Below are 12,396 nucleotides of genomic sequence, written 5' to 3'. Positions count from 1 at the left end.
TTGTTGGAAGTCAATGTGTCGCCCCTGGGTAGCCGCTGAAGGATCTGGGAAAAGTTGTCCATCATCGCATTCCTTTGTCACTCGGGAGCTTCTTCGAGCAAGATTTTGATAGGATCTCGTGCCCCCTCATCTTTTTTTCATCCGCCATGGGAGGCCGTCGAGATTTGCGAGGCTGGTCTTGCAAAGGTTCGACCAGGTCAAGCCCTACCTCCCTATATCCCGACCTCGTTTGGGACATGCATAGAAAAACAGAGAAAAAGTAGACCGCTCTGATACCACTGATCCAGATTTAAACAGAAACGCAACAAATCACAGAGATAACCATAAATACAGAGATGCAGTGGAAATAATACTTCATTTCATTAATGTAAAATACTGAAATATGCTTTCCAATAGCAATGGAAATAAACCAGCTACGGTGATGTTATCTTATCTCTGAGAAGAGATGTGGCGACTACATGCCTCTAAACAGTGTTACAATGAGGCTTGAAGGTCTATTTATTGTTGAGAAACAATGGAAAACCCTAAACATAAAAAAACCTAACCCTAGAAGATGAAACGCCAAACTGTAGGCCCCGTTTGGGTAAATTGGTACATCAACTTCCTGGGGTCGTAACTTTGGCATATGATCTTCGTTTGACGCGCACAATATCTTGTTAGAAAGATCTATCTGATAACTACAACTTTGGGAAGAGAAACATTGGTCCATAAACCAATGTTGCTCCCAGTTTTCCCAAAAAACGTCGTTTAGGGCCTCAAAACGGCTCAGGAAGTTCAAGACCCAAAAAACTGCTAAAAATAGTAAATTGTGCTACAATTAAGGAAACTGAAAAGCTGAAAGAAACAATGGTGAGGGTCCAAGTGGACTTGGTAGGTGGCCACCAATATCCACCTGGATCAATTGTGTGGTGGTGTACATCAAGTATAGACATATGAGTTATGTTGTATCTCAGGTGTATGTGTATGCATTTTGTGGTGTCTCACGTTGTGTTCCGATGTATGTCTTGTAATGTACATTGTGTACGTATATGTGTTGTGCCATGTTATACACTGGATTTAAGAGTATGTATGGTGTTGTGTTATGCACTGGGTGTTGTTATAGACATATTTGGGCACTGCAACCCCAATCACATATGTCGATAAACCAAGGGCTCTTAAACCCCTAAAAGTGTTGTTTCACACCCTAGAGAATCATGGTCAACTGATTACATCATTTCCTAGAAGTTCCACCTGAAAAACCACTCAGAACTGGCCAAAACTGGAACATACAGATTGCTCCATGGTCAAGGTGCGATGCATACTGGCTGCTACACTAGCCAGGTGCGATGCATACTGAAATAGCCTTTTGTGGGGTGCGATGAGTGAGAGTAGACAAATGGCAGAGACAATTTGCTAAGTGGAAACACAAAGAATCTTCTAGAAACTTTTCATATGACACTTGCCTCTCTAAATTCGCCCAGGGATGAGTAAGAGATCAAAGAAATCTCCAGGTGGAACCAAGAACTATCAGTGAAATGACACTAATCAAAAACCCAGAAGCTGACTCACCCCTCTGCAAATATCTATAAATGGATCCCTCATCTGAGAGATCTAGAGGCTGGAATTTTATAATTTGTAAGGAAGTGTTGTTGGTTTCTCTCTGAGAAAAAACATTGTATTGTTGAGTGATCTTGCTTTTCATGAGGTGAAGAGGGCTTTCATGCTGGGAGGATGATGTTGGATCAGACAGCTGGGTTGTAATCCTCTCTTCTATTTCTACTATCAATAAAGTTCTTTGAGTTTTCCTCCATATAATCGTGTATTTGTGAATCTTGTTATTTGTAGATGCAATTGTATGGTCAATGTATTTTTGATTCTACATTGTTTATGATATCATAGATCGAGATGCTTTGATAGTGTTTTGTTGCTTTGCCTCTACAGATATTCTCTAAAGCAGGACAAGTAGGAGAAGAGTGGCGAGCTCTATCAAGGGAGAGAGGAAACAAGCAAGGAGCCAAGCGGAAGATACATGTTGGTCCTCTTTGCTTCTCTCTTATCTATCATACATAAAGGAAATCTTGAAGCACTTTGAATTGTTTGTTTCTAAGATAGCTACCCATCTTAGTGGGACTAGCAGATCGAAAAGACATTAGTTTTCCCAGAAACAAAATGGTGACTCCACTGGGGAGTGAATAGTTTGTTTGTTTGTTATTATTGTTTGCTTTATAAACTACAGACGGAGCCTAAAGTTAAGCCAGCTAGCCTTCGAACTGCTTTTGCTATGCAACTGCAAAGTAGATCAACGCTGCTTCAGTCAATCTCTGGGTTGGTTTATGAACTAAACATCTAACTTGCAAACATCCTAAGTTCCCTTGTGGTAGCTCAATAACCTCATAAGATCATACCCCTGTACTTTGTTTTTACTGTCTATCATAGCTCAGCCTAAATCATTGAACTTAGCTGCAAATTTTGAGCAAAAACCAAACTCAGTTTCGTTCCCTGGCCCATCACACTCTCTGTAACTGGCAGCCTGTATGCATCGCACCTCCCGTGTGTTGCAGGTGAGATGCATCCCTATTTCCCTGAAGGACAGGTGCGATGACTGAATGATATTGTGTCTCTCTCTGGAATTTGGTTTTTTCCTCCTTGTTTTCAGCTCTATTCAGTAGTTTTGCTGCTTATGATCAGTATATCATTGCTGAAGCCATCTTCCTTCACATTATTCAGCATCCATTGATCAGGATTTGTGAATGTTTTTATGTATTTTTCATCATTTACAGTCCTCCTTTGTCAAGAGTAGCTAAAATCGAACTGTCGTTTTCGATGCAAAGAAGTGTCGTAACTGTCATTTTGAGTCGAAAAGAAGAGTGTCGTAAAGTCTTCCTCTTCTAGATAGTCGATTGTACTTTTTCCATTGTATTTGATTTGAATTGTCAATATTTGAAGTGTCAAAAGCAGTTTTCCATTCGAAATTGAAAGTGTCATCTTAGTCTTCCTTTCGTTTTGAAAAGAGATTGTTGAAGTGTCGCTTTGGAGAAAATAATTCAGATCTGTACTTACTTTTCCTTTTTTGGCATTCTCACATTAAGGAAACGGAAAAATAAATACATGCATGTGCATTTGCATTTAGACTGCATGTGAAAAATGATTTAGGAAAAGTGCATTTAGTGTGTGCTCTCTGCTCTCTGTTGAAAGAATCGTACTCTTCTTTCCTTAGTAGCTAGGGTTTTCATTGCTACTCTCGATTGAATTAGATCCTTAAGAAGGCTACTCTACAGGGAAGGCAAAGATGTGGATCTGACATCAAATAAGAAGCAAGATCGATCGTAATTTGATCTCTCTCAGTTGAAGAATTGTTTAGCCAGGGTAGTTTTCCCGACCCCGCCAAGACCTACAATTCCCAAAACTGTAGCCTTCTCGCTTTGCCGCTGAAGTGACAATGTCCAGTCCACATCATTAATTTTTTCATCGAGGCCAGTAGGATATTTGGCAACGTTCAAAGGTGGTTTGGGAACCTTTTTCACAACTTGTTGGACGACTTCGTGGACGAGCTGCCATTCTTCCCTGAACAATATTCAAATCACAGTTAATCGACTAACGAGAAACATCTATATAAATAATCTGTGATATACTTATGAAGCCAGCAAAGTACAAAACTCAAATAGTAGGGAGAATTGGAGGGTCTTACTTGTCCTTCAGCTCAAAACCGATTATATCTGCCACAACAGAAAGAGTATTCCTCCATTTTTCTATGGTCTTGGGGTCGTACCGTGGTTCCTGAGAATCAAATGCTCTCTTCCTTTCAATCACGCCCAAATCTCTAGCATAAACTCGATCTCCGTCGCGCGTCCACCGAAGATCTGCGGGCTCGACTTTGTATAAAACTGGAATTATTGTTGACCCCGACTTCAACATTTGTTCCCTCATCAGTACGAGCTCGTGGAGACACCATCTTGATTGAGCATAAGTTGGTGAAAATATGGCTACATGAACAGAGGTTGTTTGAATAGCCCCTTCGATTTGAGGATTCAAGTTGTCTCCTCGTTGCAATTCTTTCTGGTCTAGAAAAACTAATAATCCAAATTCTTTAAGCCGGTGGTAGATATGACTAGCGAATCCTTTCTTTACGTCAGGACCGCGGTGATTTAGAAACACATCATACACATAGTTATTGGTGTCATCATGGGAGGGGGTTTTGGAGGTGGATGCGAAGGATGTGAAGTTATCAGGTGCCATTGGATACAGAATAACAAAGAACCAAGATCGAATATATTTGGCAGAGATTGAGAATGCGAGTTCAACTTCAATATTTGTCTATGAACGATTCAGGAGAGTAGAGAAGCTATCAGTTGCAGCTTTTGTGGTATCAAGACCTCAATATTTGGGCACATGATTGAAAACAAAACAGCTTTGATTTGTAGTTGAATACTTGAGGTTCTTATTTCCTTTGAGAAAACCAAGTGGCAATAAATAGTGAACTAATACCGTAATCTGGTAATCTAAACGGTGGAAGCATGAAGTTTCCTACCAGTTTTCCCTTCTTCCAGCATTATTGACTATCAGTTCTGTCCCAACATTATTGACTAAAGTTCGGAAGCCTTTTTTTTGACGATTTTTTTTTTCATTTTTCATTAATCAAATGAGAAATTATATATGGCAAGAAACCAAAGAGGTAGGCAAATCATTATTATACCAACACTAACCAAAGAAGCAAAGAGGAAATCACTAAGAACCAATATTGATAGCATTAGAAAAAGACACAAAAAGCCAATATGAGAAAAGATAGAGTAGATTGAAAAACAAAAACAAAACAGACAATCAGAAAGCGAAAGAACCAGTGTCCTGTATAATGACTAAATGAGAAATTACATATGGCTAGACACCAAAGAAGTAGGCAAATCATTATTCGACCAACACTAACCAAAGAAGCAAAGAGGAAATCACTAAGAACCAATATTGATAGCATTAGAAAAAGAAACAAAAAGCCAAAATGAGAAAAGATAGACCAGACTGAAAAACAAAAACAAAACAGAGAATCGGAAAGCAAAAGAACCAGCTTCCTGTGCAATGACAAAATGAGAAATTACATATGGCTAGAAACCAAAAAGGTAGGCAAATCATTATTAGACCAACACTAACTAAAGAAACAATGAGGAAATCACTAAGAAGCATTAGAAAAAGAAACAAAAAGCCAAGATGAGAAAAGATAGACGAGACTGAAAAACAAAAACAAAAACAAAACAGAGAATCGGAAAGCGAAAGAACCAGCTTCCTGTACAATGACAAAATGAGAAATTACATATGGCTAGAAACCAAAAAATTAGGCAAATCATTATTAGACCAACACTAACTAAAGAAGCAAAGAAGAAATCACTAAGAACCAATATTGATAGCATTAGAAAAAGAAACAAAAAGCCAAGATGCGAAAAACAAAAACAAAACAGAGAATCAGAAAGCTAAAGAACCAGCTTCCTGTACAATAACCTGCGTTGATTTCCTTGCGCCACAAGATTTCTTTACTCGGGAGTCGAGACCCATTCTTTATGCAAAACAATTTGTATCGACCCAGTTTTTTAAGTGGTCCAGATTTTTATTGACTATTTGTTTGGAAGACCTGCATTGATTTTCTTGGGGAACCCTGCCTTACCACAAATAAGATCCCTTACTTGGGAATCGAGACCCATTCTTTATGCAAAACAATTGGCATCCAAGTGGTCCAGATTTTGTGAAATTTTTGGTAGGAATTCAGAAAAAGTATCACTTTCATCATTTAAATTAAATTTTTAACTGCATATATAAATTCCAATGAAACCAACATAAAAAAATAAGCAAGTGGAAATGACGTAAGCAACTTCGCGGTTTAGCCATCCAGCATTTTACGCGTATCCCGGTATACCAAATGCTTTGACTGCGACGGGATCTTTTGTCCCCCTCTGTTCACGGGGAACAACTGGCAATGGCATCAATGGACGTAAATGTTACAACAATATAAAATTTCGAAAAAAAAATCAGAGTAGGTAAGTGGGGTTCTTACAATAACAACTGGCAATGGCATCAATGGACGTAAATGTTACAACAATATAAAATTTCGAAAAAAAAAATCAGAGTAGGTAAGTGGGGTTCTTACAATTTTTCATAGGCAACAGTGCGGATCAATTTCAAATAAATGTTATGACAACTTGACATCCTCATATGCCTTAATCGGTTATCAAATTGTTGAAAATCTTCTTTTTAATGTTAATACATTATGATAGTTGTACAAATTTCATAATCAATTATCAAAATGTTGAAAAAATCAGAAGATCAGAAGACCAGCTTCCTGTACAATGCCATCAAACTTGTTTTCTTGCAAAAGACCTGCGTTGATTTCGTTGCGGAAACCTGCTTTACCACAAATAAGGTTCCTTTACTTGGGAGTCGAGACCCGTTTCTTTACGCAAAACAATTTGCATCCACCCATATAAGAGATGCGTTTTTCAAGTGGTCCAGATTTTTATTGACTATTAGTTTGGAAGATCTGCGTTGATTTCCTTACGGAATCCTGCATTGATTTCCACGGAATCCTTTACGTGGGAGTGGAGACCCATTCTTTATGCAAAAACAACTTGCATCCACCCATATAAGATATGCGTTTTTCAAGTCGTCCACATTTTGTGAAATTTTTGGTAGGAAGTCAGACAAGCATCACTTTTATTATTTAAATTAAATTTTTAACTGCATATATAAATTCCTATGCATTCAACCTGCTGACAAACCAACATAAAAAATAAGCAAGTGGAAATAACGTCCATGAGTGGCAATTTCGCGGTTTAGCCATCCAGTATTTTACGCGTATCCCCGTATACCAAATGCTTTGACTGCGACGGGATCTTTTGTCCCACTCTCTTCACGGGGAACAACTGGTAATGGCATCAATGGACGTAAATTTTACAACAATATAAAATTTTGGAAAAAATAATCAGAGTAGGTAAGTGGGGTTCTTACAATTTTTAATAGGCAACAGTACGCATCAATTTCAAATAAAAGATAATGATGATGATTAATTTAAAGAAAGAATCCTTAAGACGATGTATTTGAGGTCTTCAACGAAACCTTACAATAAAAGAATCATTTACATGTTGGAAAAATGGTAACATCCCAGCAGTAACATCAACTGCGTTGCATCCAATGCTTTGTTGGGATTAGAGTATCAGCATCAGTTAATGCGCTTTTCTGGTTCATAAATCTGAACCATACACGTTATGGGCAAGTTGGACCAAATTGAACCGAAATATATTTTATATGATCAACTTTTATAAAGATTAATATGGTTTATTAGAACTCACAAAAAAAATTCTTATTATTTTTCAAAAACTGTTTTTGTCGTGATCAATTGTCAATAAATTATTTTATTAATCAAAATTCATATTAATAAATATAAACTCAAAAAATCGAAAATATAATATGAATAGAAAACCGAGCCTTTTGCCACATAAGCGGATAATTCCTGAGAAAAAAACTTCCTGTAATCCAACCCTGAATCATCTCTACGTCCATCCATCAACTTTGGAGGTCCCCCAAACTCATCAACCCCGAATTCCTCCTCCCCCCGTTCCGGCTCCTCCTCTTCCTGCTGCACCGTCGGCTTCATGGCATTAATGGCTTCCATGGTCCCTTCACCGGATTGCTAACTGAGACCTCAGCTTCCTGAGTCTCCTAATACAGCGAGGGGAAGGATTCTAGGTTTGAAATACCAGTCTTGGGTTTTGTTTGTTCTGCACAGAGTGCAAAGTGGTCAAACCAGCGTGCTCTCGAATAGGCATATCACAGGTGAACTGGGGCACAGATCGATGCATATATTTTTATATTTTCGTGAACTCCCACACCTCGCCATCTGAGGTCTTTGCAGAGTTGGGTATCTAGTGTGTGTGCTGTAAGACAAAAATATATATCTAATCTCAAAGCTGGGGACAAACGGAAGTGGGCATCTGATTATCCGACTCCTCTGTTGGAACTACTACACACCTACATGTAGATTCTTAGTTAGAGCATGTGACTGCATGCAAGATTCCTTTTGCATGTTGGAACTACTACACATCTACATGCGGACTTTTAGTTAGAGCATGGGATTGCATGCAAAATTCCTTTTGCATGATTTACTCCTTGATTTACTCCTTGATTTGCTCCTTCTTTAACTCCGCAACTGACTAGTTATCTCCGGAACTTGTTGTAGGTGTTGAGTCTTCTCATTGATCACCACTATAGTCATTACCTTGGGATCTTCACCCAGTAATGCTATATCATGAGCATTGTAACATAATTTTCAATTGAATCATTCTTTTCTTCTTTCGATTTTCTTTTAGTGCTTTTGCTCTGCAAAGCTGTGTGTTCAACCTTTACTAGCTAGATTCATCTGTGCAGGTTTTCTAACACATTTACATGGTATCAGAGCCCACAGGTTGCTAGATAAAAGGCGCATCAGTACTTTATTTTGCAAGTATTACAGCTTGGAGATCGAAGATTGACAGAAAAATGGAGTTTCCCAAAGCATCGATCCTAACACCGTACAACTATCATGAATGGAAGGATCAAATGGCTCGATACCTTCGTCATAAAGGGTTGTACAGGATTACCATGGCTACAGAAGTGGAACCCACTTCAGCCATAGAGAAATCCAAGTACCTCAACCGTATGGATGAGGCCCACGGATCCATATGCATGTGCATCTCTCCAGAGTTGCAGTTTCATCTATCTGCCTGCAATACTCCCAATGAGATTTGGAAAAAGGTTGAAGAGCTCTACGGGAAACAGGATGAGATGAAAGGACATCTGCTCGAAGTGGAGCTGCTATCATTGGATCCACGGAACTATGACAAAATTCAAGATTTCTTCACCAAATATAATGATTTATTGCTGCAACTCAAGGGTTGTGGAATTGACAAATCCAAGGAGGAGAGTCGCCAAGTTCTCTCTATTATGTCAAAGCTCGGACCGGAATACTCCGTCTTTGTGTCTACATTTCATTCAGTAAGGCTCGCAACAGGTAAATCCTACACTATGCCTTCTCTCAAAGAATTTATGGAGTCTCTTATTTTTTAGCAAGATAAACTCATTGGCATGGGGAAAATCAAACCTCCAAAAGCACATGCACTTGCTGTGCATGATGGCAGCCACAATAAAAATCACAGATCTGATTCAAATCAGAAAAATCAGCAGCAGAAAGACAAAGGAAAAGCACATTCCCATCCAAAGAAGGAAGGGTACACCAAGCCCTTCAATGACTCCTCCGGCTCGAGAAATGAGAAAGGGAAGAAAGGAAACAGATGCACCTACTGTCAAAGAGGATTCCATCCAGAATCCTCTTGCATGAAGAAACAAATTGACCAAATGGCAGAAATCCTTCAGAAGCATAACCTTGGGGACCACATCCCTCAGGGCGCCAAGAAGAAAACTGAGGATCCGCCACACGGAAAAGGTAACAATTTTCATGCTTTAGTTGCAATTAATTCTTCTCCTGATGCATGGATTATAGATTCTGGTGCATCACATCATATGGCTGCTGCAAAGGAAGTATATTCCTCTTTGGATGCATGCAAAGGACCTCCCATCCTCATGGGAGATGACTCACCTATTGAGGTCACCGGAAAAGGTAGAGTGGAACTTTTACATGGAAGCTTTGAAGATGTGCTTCATGTTCCAAAACTTTCGGTAAACCTGCTTTCAGTTTATCAGATCACTCATTCCGGCACCGGAAAGAGAGTGGAATTCACTCCAGATGCAGTGAACATATATGATCTACATAGCAATGCCAAAATTGCAACTGGTGAGGTAAACAATGGAGCCAGACTATATACATTTTCTGAATTTATTGAATCTGAATCCTCCTTATTGCTTACACATGCTGATGATAGTAGTAGGCTTTGGCACGAGAGGTTTGGTCACTTAAATTACAGGTATATGCAGCAGCTAAGCAAGAATGAGATGGTGGAAGGCTTGCCAAATATCAGTTTCTCCAAAGGAGTTTGTGAAGGGTGTGTTCTTGGCAAACATCCCAGAGAAAAGTTTGACACCGGCAAGACTCACAGAGCATCCTCTCCTCTAGATCTGATCCATAGTGATCTCATGGGGCCTTTTCCTCATCCTTCCATCAACAAAGCAAGGTATGTGCTTACATTTATTGATGATTTCTCACGGTATACTTGGGTGTATCTTCTCAGGAACAAATCTGAAGTTTTTGAGCACTTTGAAGATTTCAAAGCACTAGTTGAGACACAGTCAGAGAGAAAGATCAAAGCCCTCCGTACAGACAATGGGGGGGAATATGTTAACACAGCACTTCAGAACCTTTGCCTTCAGTCCGGCATACAGTTGCAGTACACAGTTCCATACACTCCACAGCAGAACGGAGTTGCTGAGAGAAAGAACCGATCTCTCAAAGAGATGGCTTCTTGCATGTTGCATGCCAAGTCACTGCCTCATAAGCTTTGGGCCGAAGCACTTAATTGTGCTAACTACATCCAGAACAGATCTCCTCATAGGTCTGTCAAGGACCAGACCCCCTTTGAGGCTTGGAGCGGCACTAAACCAGAGGTCACTCACCTCCGTGTTTTCGGCTCTCGAGCATGGGCCCGGATCCCCTCCGAAAAGAGGAAAGCTCTTGATCCACAGAGCATTGAGTGCATCTTTGTTGGATACCCTGATGGTGTGAAGGGATATCGACTCTTGATTCCCTCTACGGACAAGCTCATCATTGAGCGAAGTGTCAAATTTGAGGAAAGTCTCTCGCATGCACCTCAAGCGCCGCATGCAGACACTTTTTATCTACCTCATGTCCGAGATGATGACTCAGTACATTCAGATGCTGATACAGATCATGCAGATGCCGAGGAAGAGCATGCAGATGCAAAGACAGAGTCTTCAGATACAAATCTAATGCATGCAAATGATGATCCACATCCAAGCCCAAATCGGGCTTCCAACAGTGAATCATATTCCCCTGTCATAAATCAGAGAACAAGGAGCTTACGTGAGATATATGCACAAGACCAACCAGCTGCTAGAAATGGTCTTGTGGGGGACAATTCTGATCTACAGAGGACTAGCTCAGAGTTTATTGATCCTCCTCTTGTCCTCACTGCCGCTGAACCATCGCCCTCCTGGCATTGTCATTTGGTTCAATCTTCTGATCCACAGTCTTATGCTGAGGCTGCTGGGCATCCATCTTGGGAGTCCGCCATAGAGGAGGAGTATAACTCCCTCCTCGAGAACCAGACTTGGGATCTGGTCCCCCTTCCTTCAGGAAGGAAACTTCTCCGATGCAAATGGGTCTACAGGACCAAGAGTGCTGCAGATGGGCAAATCACCAGACGGAAAGCAAGGCTAGTAGCCAAAGGCTTCCAACAAGTGCATGGCATTGATTATGACGAGACCTTTGCTCCAGTAGCAAAGATGGATTCCATACTCCTTACACTTGCCATTGCGGCTGCCCAGCGGTGGGAAGTACATCAGATGGATGTGAAGAATGCCTTTCTTCACGGAGACCTATCTGAGGAGATCTACATGGAGCAGCCACATGGTTTCATTCAGGATTCATCTTTGGTCTGCAGACTGAAGAAATCTCTCTACGGCCTTAAGCAAGCCCCGAGAGCTTGGTACGCGAAGATGGATTCTTTTCTCTTATCACAAAACTTTGAAAGATGTAAGTCTGATCCGAATGTTTACATGCTTAGGACACATGATTCTCTTCTTATCTTAGTTTTGTATGTAGATGATCTCCTAATCACTGGCAACTCGGCTTCAGCCATTGCTACAATCAAGAGGGCCTTGCATGATAGGTTCTTGATGACGGACATGGGTCCATTACACTTCTTTCTTGGTCTTGAGATTAGCCAGAATGCCATAGGCATCAAACTCTCTCAGGCTAAGTATGCACGGGATCTCCTCGAGAGATTTCGCATGACTGACTGCAAGCCAGCACCGACTCCTTTTCTGTCTGGGGTCCGCCTTGAGGATGGAGGTGACACTCCATTAGTTGACAGCACTCTCTACCGACAACTAGTGGGGAGCTTATTGTACCTCACCCACTCCAGACCAGATCTCTCATACGCAATAGGGGCAGTGTCCAGATACATGCAGGAGCCGCATGAGCTACACTGGAATGCTGCCAAGCGCATCCTCCGATATGTGCAGGGCACCATCACCTTCGGGATTCACTATGCAGCAGGCACTGCATTGAATCTCCTTGGCTTCACAGATTCTGATTGGGCGGGAGATAGCATTGATCGCAAGTCCACCTCCGGATATTCACTCAGTCTAGGATCTGGCCCTATCTGTTGGTCGAGCAAGAAGCAGGCTGCGATTGCTCTCTCTTCAGCTGAGGCTGAGTATCGAGGAGTAGTCAACATCACCATTCAGGCTCTGTGGCTACAACACTTCCTC

At 40.8% G+C, this 12,396-nt stretch overlaps 1 protein-coding gene across 1 annotated transcript; it reads right to left on the bottom strand.

The window, feature by feature from the left end:
• Window positions 1–3,320: 3,320 nt before the first annotated feature.
• LOC149211056 (TMV resistance protein N-like) lies at window positions 3,321–7,627 on the bottom strand. Its single transcript, XM_089399176.1, has 3 exons — window positions 7,436–7,627; window positions 3,668–4,293; window positions 3,321–3,543 (listed from the first exon to the last, which is right to left on the bottom strand). Exons 1-3 carry the CDS (start codon window positions 7,625–7,627, stop codon window positions 3,321–3,323), a joined length of 1,041 nt encoding a protein of 346 aa, XP_089255302.1.
• Between the last annotated feature and the right edge of the window lie 4,769 nt (window positions 7,628–12,396).

This window comes from Pinus tabuliformis, chromosome 1_2 (assembly GCF_031772625.1).
Source record: "Pinus tabuliformis cultivar Carrire ecotype Pingquan chromosome 1_2, CPIR1, whole genome shotgun sequence".
Classification (NCBI taxonomy): Eukaryota; Viridiplantae; Streptophyta; class Pinopsida; order Pinales; family Pinaceae; genus Pinus; species Pinus tabuliformis.
The sequence above is the reverse complement of the archived record's forward strand: the minus strand, read 5'-3'. Positions and strand labels throughout refer to the sequence as shown.

Bases quoted from the DNA above. Each gene is read 5' to 3' on its own strand.
- LOC149211056 (XM_089399176.1), bottom strand. From the start codon at position 7,627: ATGGAAGCCATTAATGCCATGAAGCCGACGGTGCAGCAGGAAGAGGAG. The intron at 4,294-7,435 runs GTTTTCTATTCA...AATCGTTCATAG, and splicing joins CTTATGTGGCAAAAGGCTCG to ACAAATATTGAAGTTGAACT. The intron at 3,544-3,667 runs GTAAGACCCTCC...AATATTGTTCAG, and splicing joins GGTTTTGAGCTGAAGGACAA to GGAAGAATGGCAGCTCGTCC.